The sequence below is a fragment of the Phalaenopsis equestris genome, unplaced genomic scaffold (genome assembly GCF_001263595.1).
Source record: "Phalaenopsis equestris unplaced genomic scaffold, ASM126359v1 Scaffold200945, whole genome shotgun sequence".
Lineage (NCBI taxonomy): Eukaryota > Viridiplantae > Streptophyta > Magnoliopsida > Asparagales > Orchidaceae > Phalaenopsis > Phalaenopsis equestris.
The window spans coordinates 16,293-25,664 of record NW_018220738.1 but is presented as its reverse complement, the minus strand read 5'-3'; the positions used below and the strand labels follow the sequence as shown (position 1 = coordinate 25,664).

Below are 9,372 nucleotides of genomic sequence, written 5' to 3'. Positions count from 1 at the left end.
AGCTTATGCATTTTCAAAACGCTGAAAACAGCGTTTTCACATCACACCTATCTAGGTGCGGTGACAGCTTTCTGGCAGCGATCTGACTTTTCCAAAAAAATAAAAAATTGTAATAACCACCGCATATAGCTTATCAACAGATTATTTTTAATCAGTTTATCAGCAGATTATTCAATAAGCTGCAGCTGCCTCAAACAGACCCTTAATAATAGCTTGAAAAAATCTAGAGTTTCTGTCTCCCTGCAGAAACAAACTATTAAAAGCCTTTTGATGAAGAAATGATTCTTCCAGATCAATAGCATCAAAAAAATCTTTTTTAGCAATTAATATCTAATTTTCAGAATCTTTCCCATCCTCTATATCCTTTTCCAACTCAGCAACAACATGTTCAGCTTGGATAACATTAAAATGAAAATTCTCAAAGTCTGTCCAATTCCATACCTTAAGAACCTTAGCCAGTCTTTTCTGTAAAATCCATAGCTTCTCTGTAGGATTACCAGAGAAATTAATAACAGGAGAATTCCAACTTGTTTCCACTACCTTCTGAAACCCATGATGAGAAGCCTAAACATTTAAGTATTTGAAATAAGCTACCTTAGCTTTATTGGTAAAAGAAAATTTTAACAACAAAGGAGAATGATCAGAACCAGTTCTGGGAAGATGCTTGACCATATAAACAGAAAACCTAATCCAACCAAGATTGGTTCACAAGAAATCTATCAAATGTTTCCCGAATATTGCCTCTCCTCCAAATGAAAGAAGACCCACTAAACCCCAAATCAAACAGTTTAGCGATCTAAATATTCTTAGTGAAAGTTAACATCTTACTAAAATCTGGATTCCTTCCAACCTTCTTTTCAAAAGGATTAACAATACAGTTAAAATTTCCTCCAACAAGCCAACACTCAGTCATACCATGATTGATACAATGTAGTTTAGACCAAAACTCCACCCTAGCATCATTAGAACATCCAACATAAAAAAAAAGTAGCAAATCTTTCAATTGTTCAAATTCAAAAGCAATATGAAGAAATTGTGGATGGTCTTGCAAAACCTCAAACTTCATCTCTTTCCTACAAAATAACCAAATCTTATTGGAACAATTCTGCTTAAAGACAGAACTCTTGAAGTTCTTAGTAAATCTTTGCAAATTGGTTTGAACCAAAGGTTCAAGTAAAACATATACCCAAAACTTATGATCCTTGTTTAAACTCATAAGTCTATTAAGATAGTCAGGATTAGCCACTCCCCTATTGTTAATCATGTATAGTCTGTTATCCTGCTCTAGTAATCCTAGAGAAGAAAGAAGCTTTCTGATTTTGAGGAGAACTCTTATTCATAATAATATTATCAGCAGATAAGTGTCTCAATTCTAAATTCATTTTCTTCTTAGCCTTTTGTACCACCCAATCCTCCTCCAACTCATTCTTGGCCACATTCAAATTGTCTGGGATAATAACATTAGCAAATTGTTCCAGAATAGAATATTCAATAGATGAAAGAAATAAAATAGAAGAATCCTCAACACTTTTATTCAATGACTCAACACTATTCACTAAACCCCCATCATGAACTTCTTCACCCGTACTAACAGGCTCAACCAACATATCAAGAACTTCTTCATTATCCTATAGTCCCCCATGTCTAACATAAATTTCAGCTGGACACATATTTCTTAGAACACAAGAAAAATCAATAGAATTGGGTTGCACATGAACATCTTCCCCAGTGAGAATAATAAGTTGCCCTGGACAATTAGCTGTTATAACTAGAGACACAATAAGATGAGGTTGCACATCAATATCCTCCATAGTGGTAGTATCAACTTTGGCAACATCAACATGAGAAGTTAGCTTCATAGAATGTTTAGTTTTAAGATGAGGATGAAGTTTATAACATTTGTCCATTGTGTGCCCAAACATTTTACAATGATGACAATAATATGGTCTTTGCTCCATTATAATTGGTTGTCAATAAACATTATGGGTTGTACCCAACCAGATTTCATCTACATCAGGCAGTGAAACATCTTTCTACCAAAATTCTAGCAACAAATGGCCTCTTTAAATTGAATGTAGGCATTATCCAATTTCAAAGGCCTTCCCAAAGCTGATTCAATTGAAAACAAAACTTGATGATTAAAGAAATGCAATTTAAACCTTGGTAATTTAAACCAAATTGGTACAATAGGAGATTCAGGACTAGGATCAAAATCTAGTGACCATTTAAGCATCTTCATTTACCTTCCTTCGTCCATAATAAACTTCTTAGAGAAAATTGTTACATAGTCTTCTTCCCTTGTAAGATGAATCATAGCATGCCTACCATCAAACAAAGCTGTCTTCTAAGAACCTACTAGCTTAAGATCTTCAAAAGTTCTCCTTATACTCTCCATCTTCGGGTTACCCAATTGGAATTTTCTAATTAATGTGAATTTGTGGGCATCAGCCAGAAAAGAGAGTTCAGCATCCGAAAATACCAAAGAAAGTTTTCCACCTTTTCTCACAATGTTTTTTATCAAATTACAATCACCTTTACCATCAACAGAATCATGATATATTTGAGGGAAAACAGGATTATCTCCATTCCCCAACCCTAAAGCGCCATGCCCAACCACTTCAGCAAAAGTTAATTTTCCAGGCAGAAAGAACTGGATTGAAATGAGAATTTGCCATAGCATCAAAATAGAACATCAGAAAAAAAACATATCTAAAACTCCTTTCAAATGTAAATGTACCACCAACCAGATTCAAAGAAAAGATCCAAAACTCAATAGAAAAGTAGAACTACTCAAAATTTGAAATGCAAGAAATCCAGAAAAAGCCACAAAACTCAAGAAACACCAAGAAATGAGATTATAGAAACGAAAGCAGCATTTTCTACACCTCCACCCCAACAAAAAAGTCACAAAACTCACAGAATTCACCAACAACAAAAACAAAAAAATGAAAACCCATGATTCTCCACATTCTCCCAGAGGAGTTCTAGAGATTCTTGAAACCATATATATATATATATATATATATATATATATATATATAACGGACAGAACACACAACTCTTATGTATTTACATATTTAACATGCAATATATACATGCATAACACTCTAAATCTTTCTCATCACATAAAAATAATATCACAATTGCTAAGTTGTTAAAACTTAAATGTATCTTTTTATGCATAGGTTTATGATACCAAGATGGTATAATTGTTAATAGAGAGAGAGAGAGAGAGAGAGAGAGAGCATAGAACAGCTTTCATGATCTTTAATGTTTATCAATTTAATTTAAATTAATTTACCTGATATCAAAGAATACATAATTTTACAAATAAACATTCTGTAACTTTAATCTACGCAGGGAACATTCAATATATGTATTAACTAAATTACAGATGCGAAATAAGTTATACATCCGTAAAATGGAGAACAATGACTTTACTAGGCAGTAAATAATACAACACATTTTGTTAACAAAAAGAATGCTTCTGCTACAACCTTGCCGGTAGATGAAGCAAGGTCAGTTGCCGTTAATTGTTATGATCTTCAAAGGCAAACTACCATGAAAGGAGTTGTACGTTTCACAGGTTTATAAAAATATATGAAGATATTGTGATATAAAGCTATAAGCTCTCTTTCATGAGGTGAGTGTATCATCATTTTGGCGTATAATTGCAGCTTTTAACTACCGATGTAACCCAGTTGGTGGAGAAGGAAGGCTAAGACTAACATGACAATGGCAAGTAGCATACCAGGCCTTCCCAAGAGCCAGTGTTTAGTCTTCTTCGCAATCTCGAATCCCTTCTGTGCTCTCTCTGCCCATCGCATCTGAAAATTTGCATGCTGAATAAATCAGATTCAATGGCTTAAAACAAAGGAAAAAATGGAGATCGAGGTGAGATAATTTGAAATTCGTCATCTGGCATTAATATTATGGTCGTGAAAATTAGACCGGATGGGAGCAGTTGAACTAGTCAGACCTGTTGGAACGTGAACTAGCCCTTCAAAACAATTCAATCGGGGATTAAAAAAGTAAATTTCCAGGTGAAATGGGATTAACATGTAAAAACCAGCAGCCAAATTGCTCGAGCCATAAAACTGTATGCGGTTGAACAAGCTTAGATAGTATAATAGACATGATGTTGAAATCCAGTATTTGTTAGACTTCATCATGTACATACATGATATTTTAGGAGTATTTAGATACATACCACACAATTCTCATATATTTACGTATCTAAATCCTAAAAATTCATATTTACATGCATACAACTCAAATCTTTAATGTCACAAAAACATAACACCATCATTATGTTTTTAAACGTGAAATGTACTTTTTCGTGCATAGGTTTACGACAACAATGTATTGTAAGTGTAAATATCAAACTTTAGGTGTGAGATATGTAATACATAAGAATTGTCAGGTATATTTTATGTTACATAGTATATATGAGTATGCATATATAAGTGTGTATGTTTATTGTGTGTGTGTGTGTGAGTTATCATTTATTTATCATCATTATTAGAAATACTATAATATTTTAATAAATATTTATATCATCATGGAGAAACTCTCCAACTAGATCTCAGCTGAACCTTTGAAGCTTCCTTCCACAAGTTCAATGTTAGTTCCAGATCTAAAAATCTTGATTAATATTGCAATAACAAATATATGAAGCTAATAAGAAACATTTATACGGAGTAAAACAATTATACATGATAGAAGCTTTCATACCATTCTATCCAGGTCTTCCGGTGATAGTGAAGCCATGGCCTGTTGGGCTTTTGCTGCATCGTCTTTGGAGAGCTTCATGCCAAACTGTTCACTCATACTAGTCATCATTTCAGGACTCATGTTCTTCACCATAGATGCAAACATCTGTAAGTAAATTTTTGCAAAAAAAAAACAGTAAAAGACTAGATGGCTGTAAAAATAAAGATATCCAAGGACAAGAACATCTATTAAGATCGAACTAACAAACCTGCCGCATGGCCGGATCTTTCATAGAATTCCTCATGGCCTCCTGCAAATCAGTTGGTGGAGCACTCGAAGTACTACTTGAAGGCAGTCCACTGATATTTCTTGTTCCTGCAGTGGCATTAACTGTAGCAACTGATGATTGTGAGGCGCTTTCTGATCTCTGGGAGTTGAAAACAGAAGCAGCCTTCATGCTGTTCCCATTAAAGGAGGATGAAAATTCATACATCTTCTTGAGCTCTTCAGGAGGCATACTACTGATTTTTTCTGAAGCCATTCTAATCATTTCTGGAGTCATGCCATGACCATTCATGTTAGAGAATGGCGACCCATTTCCTTTCAGTGAAGATGCAGCCTCAAGCATTTTCTGAAGCTCTTCAGCCTTCATGCTGCTAATCATATCTGTGGCAGTTCTAATCATTTCAGGAGACATTTTACCAAGACCCATGGCAGAAATAGATTCTGCATCAGCGTTTGAGACATATTTCTGGAATAACCTGGAATATTCTCACAATCACAGGAGAAAGTGCCAGTAAGGATACCCATATAGTCAAAAATAAAGCAGTGCAGTTATAAGTTTTAGAAACTATTAAGAATAATAATAATAATAATAAAACATTACATATAAGTTGTTAAACCTGATGGTTTCAGGATTTTCTTTCAAAGTTCTTAAAGCTTCGGAATTTGCCGCAGAAACTTCACCATAAGATCCATCGTTTGGGTTGGATTCACAGCCTTCAACTGGCTGCATCACAGAATATTCAGCTGTACTATGACAATTTGATGGCACTGTTCTGCTTTCCACTTCGTCTATTTCCTCAATAACAACTCCTGGCAGGAATATGAATAAAAAACTCTTTAAAGGTTTCCATCCATCCCGAACGTATTCCGTGGAGTTGAATCATAAAATAGCAGAAAAAATCAAAGAACTTAAGGTAGGGATAAGGATAAAAAAAAAACCTTGTGATGTACTTGCACCTCCATCCTTCATTAGAATCTCCTTAGCATCTCTGAAATTTTTCATACATGTAATATTGTGATAGCAAAACTGAATATGCTACCTCCTATATGAGAGATGGAATTCTAGTAAATAGCGTTATACCTTAAGACGCCTGCAATAGTCTCATCTTCTGGGGAAATTTTATACGCCACGCTCAAGTCAGATACGGCAGCCTGATGAAAATAGAAATTACTGGATATTGGCCTTCCAATAAAACGCGTGGTCAATGAGCATTAAATACTCTAATAGATAATCAAAAAAGGTAGCAAATCTAGCAAAAAATAGCAGAGAGACTTGCCTCTAATTTACCGAGTTCCTTGTAAGCTTGACCTCTTCTATAGAGAGCTTTGACATTCTTCGAGTCATTTTTTAAAATCTGAGATCATAATTAGTTCCATTTAGTAGATAATTGTAGCTAACAAACAGGACTGTAAATGAAACAATATACTTGATGAGCAACCTGAACTTAACTCAATTAATACTCAATCATGTCTATCCAAATTATTAAACAAAGTATGAATAATTTTTTAAAACTCAAAGGTTAAATAACCCAAATTTGAACAAAGTCTAACTCGTTCGATTGTAATGTTCACAAACAAACTCATTTGTTGTTCATCAAACAACTTCTAAATGTATTATACTTTTATGATGTCATTTATATAAAATTTAATTAATTAGAATTTAATTATTAAATACATATTATAATCAAAAATATATATGCCTATAAATTTAATGCAATTTATTCTTATTTTTTTATTTCAATGAACTAGTTTATTAATACTTATTTTTTTTTATTTATGTAATTTTATTCCAAGAAGTTTGCTTGCAACTTATATATTGTTTTCTTTAATTAATCTATACTAATTAGATGTCAATTTAAAATTTATTCAATTGCTTATTTAGATTTGCAAAATCATTTGTTATGTATTATAAATCAAAAATCAAATACTCATTTGTCTTTTTAGCTTGTTTAATAACTTTATATGAAAAATCAGGTACATATTAAAATTTAAATTTTACATAAAAAATCAAGTAGTCAATCGAGTTTTAGTTTGTTTAACTAATATAAACAAACCAAATACAAAATAGTATGATCATTAAAAAATTTAAGCAAGCCAATTAAGACCATATATATATATATGAAGGTTTGGCTCAAGCTCGAACTGAACATGAACAACTTATAATTCGATCACGTCTAGTCAAAACCTTGACCTACTCGACTCGACTTAGTTCGATCACAACCCAACTAATATATAATTGCAATTTATAATACAGGCTTTAAACTACCAATTATGACCATATATATGAAGGTTTGGCTCAAGCTCGAGCTGAACATAAACAACTTATAATTCGATCACGCCTAGTCAAATCCTTGACATACTCGACTCAACTTAGGTCGATGCTTTATTACAACCCTACTAACATATAATTGCAATTTATACTGCAGGTTTTAAACTTAATAATGTTAGATATACATAAGAAAATGAAATAGAAGAGAAGGACCAGTGCATTGGCCAACACAATTTAAGGGGGACAAAATACTCTTCTAGGAAACTCAATTAGAGTAATAAGGGTTTGAGTCATGATATCAAATCTTAAAAGATTCTCTTAAATTTCTCTCACCTCCTTTGGTTATTTTCCCCCATTCTCAATGTGTCTCCCTTTACACCTCGCTTCATCATCCATTCTAAAAGCATTTCTTTCGCTCTCGTTCTCCGAAACCATGTCACCGACCCACTGCCCTCTTTCCTGTCATCTCTCCAAAAACCCTCCATTCTCTCCTCCTAAATGATACTCCCTCATTCTCTCAACATCCTTAATCTCTAATCATTTTCATACTCACTAAATTACCGATACCCCAATCCCTCTTATATCGCTTGAACTAAACGTCATTAATCACGCATATTCCCTTTGCCTAAATCATGCACTCACGGCTCCCTGTAATTCTCACTAAAATTGAAGACTCCCTTCACTTCGTTATCTTTAACATCACACCGCATTCTCCCATTCTATTTCTAGTCCAAAATTCCTTCATGACCCAGCATCACTGTCAGAACTTCTCAACCAAATCACGAACAACTACTTTTGGAGATTACTGTCATTATCACAAAATCCATTGTTTGGTCAACATGAAGACAGCAAAATGAAAAAAATAAAAAATAAATAAACTGATAGAAATGATTCAACAATAGTCATTGAGAATAGTCTCTATGATTCACATGCAATTAAATTTTCATAAGTATGAAGGAAAAAATTGTTTGATTTAGAAAAGGCCTTTTTATCTTTTTTTTTTTTTTTTAATCCAACTCTGAGGTATGAATAATAGGAATGAATCATTGTTCAAATATTTCTTTATGATCAATTCTATATAGTCCATGCTCTAGAGACTAGAGTAAATATCTGACAGTAAAATCATCTGATAGAGATGTAATAATCTAAGAAAAGAAAAATTTTGACATTTTAGCAGATAAGATAGTAGCAGAAGACATTTTTGACAATGCTTCTTGACTGCTTTCCTAAACTAAATTGGATCAATTAAAAATGACGTGCCATTACCATGCCACAGTTCTAGTCAGAAATACAAAGAACTTACATAGAAAGAGTGAGAAAGCTAAATCCAAGACATTCAAGCTTCAGCCAGGTTTTATGTTGATTTGTGCTAACAAATGCCTCTATGGTGTCACAAACAAACATACTTGTGTTTTTTTGTTCATAAATCATAAAAGAAGCCCGCAACCAAGGTTCCAAGACCTAAGACGTAGTAATTAGAAAATTTGATTTTGTACATACTAACAAGAACCAAATACTTAGGAACCTTCATGCAGTTTTCTGAAAAATAATGAGAAGTAAACGAGATAAAAATACTTTATGATCAATAATTGCTTCATCAATCATGAATATAAACAATTGGAGGGTAAAGATGTCACAAAGCACACCTCTGAGCCTTCCTTCACGCAATCCTCATACTGCATTGTCTTCAAGTAGCATGACATGAGGTTAAGAGAGCATTGCAACTTCAGAGTGCTTGATTTGGTTGAGGGGATGCCTTTTAAATTGCCTTTGGCCTAATGGTTGATTTATTAAAGTGAACTAATTTTTATGATATATAAGACTCGAAATATGAAGCAATAGAAAAGCAAATATTTAAATGCAGTACAACTTACTCGTAAATACTTATTAGCTGCCTCATGATACTCCATGTTGGCATGAAGCTCATTCCCCTGAGAAGAAGAAAAAAATAATGATTTGTATGATCAACACAAGTAAATATAAGCATTGAAAAGTAGGAAAAAGTTCAATACTTAGAAAAGAATCAGAACATGAATGTATATAAAACCAAAGCAACACAAAAAAAAATGAAAAAAATAACTAGTCAATGGCACAGACAAGATTGC

The 9,372-nt window shown here is 33.2% G+C and overlaps 1 protein-coding gene across 1 annotated transcript in view; it reads right to left on the bottom strand.

Annotated features, from left to right (window-relative positions):
- Nucleotides 1-3,337: 3,337 nt before the first annotated feature.
- Nucleotides 3,338-9,372, bottom strand: part of LOC110035954 (outer envelope protein 61-like) — a 12,010-nt gene continuing 5,975 nt past the window's right edge. The window contains exons 2-10 of the mRNA XM_020740292.1: nt 9,142-9,198; nt 8,914-9,042; nt 6,276-6,353; nt 6,080-6,150; nt 5,938-5,987; nt 5,616-5,808; nt 4,982-5,474; nt 4,735-4,878; nt 3,338-3,827 (exon numbers count right to left, since the gene is read on the bottom strand). Of these exons, the coding sequence (XP_020595951.1) occupies nt 3,681-3,827; nt 4,735-4,878; nt 4,982-5,474; nt 5,616-5,808; nt 5,938-5,987; nt 6,080-6,150; nt 6,276-6,353; nt 8,914-9,042; nt 9,142-9,198 (1,362 nt within the window). The 3' untranslated portion in view covers nt 3,338-3,680. The remainder of the gene's footprint in view (nt 3,828-4,734; nt 4,879-4,981; nt 5,475-5,615; nt 5,809-5,937; nt 5,988-6,079; nt 6,151-6,275; nt 6,354-8,913; nt 9,043-9,141; nt 9,199-9,372) is intronic.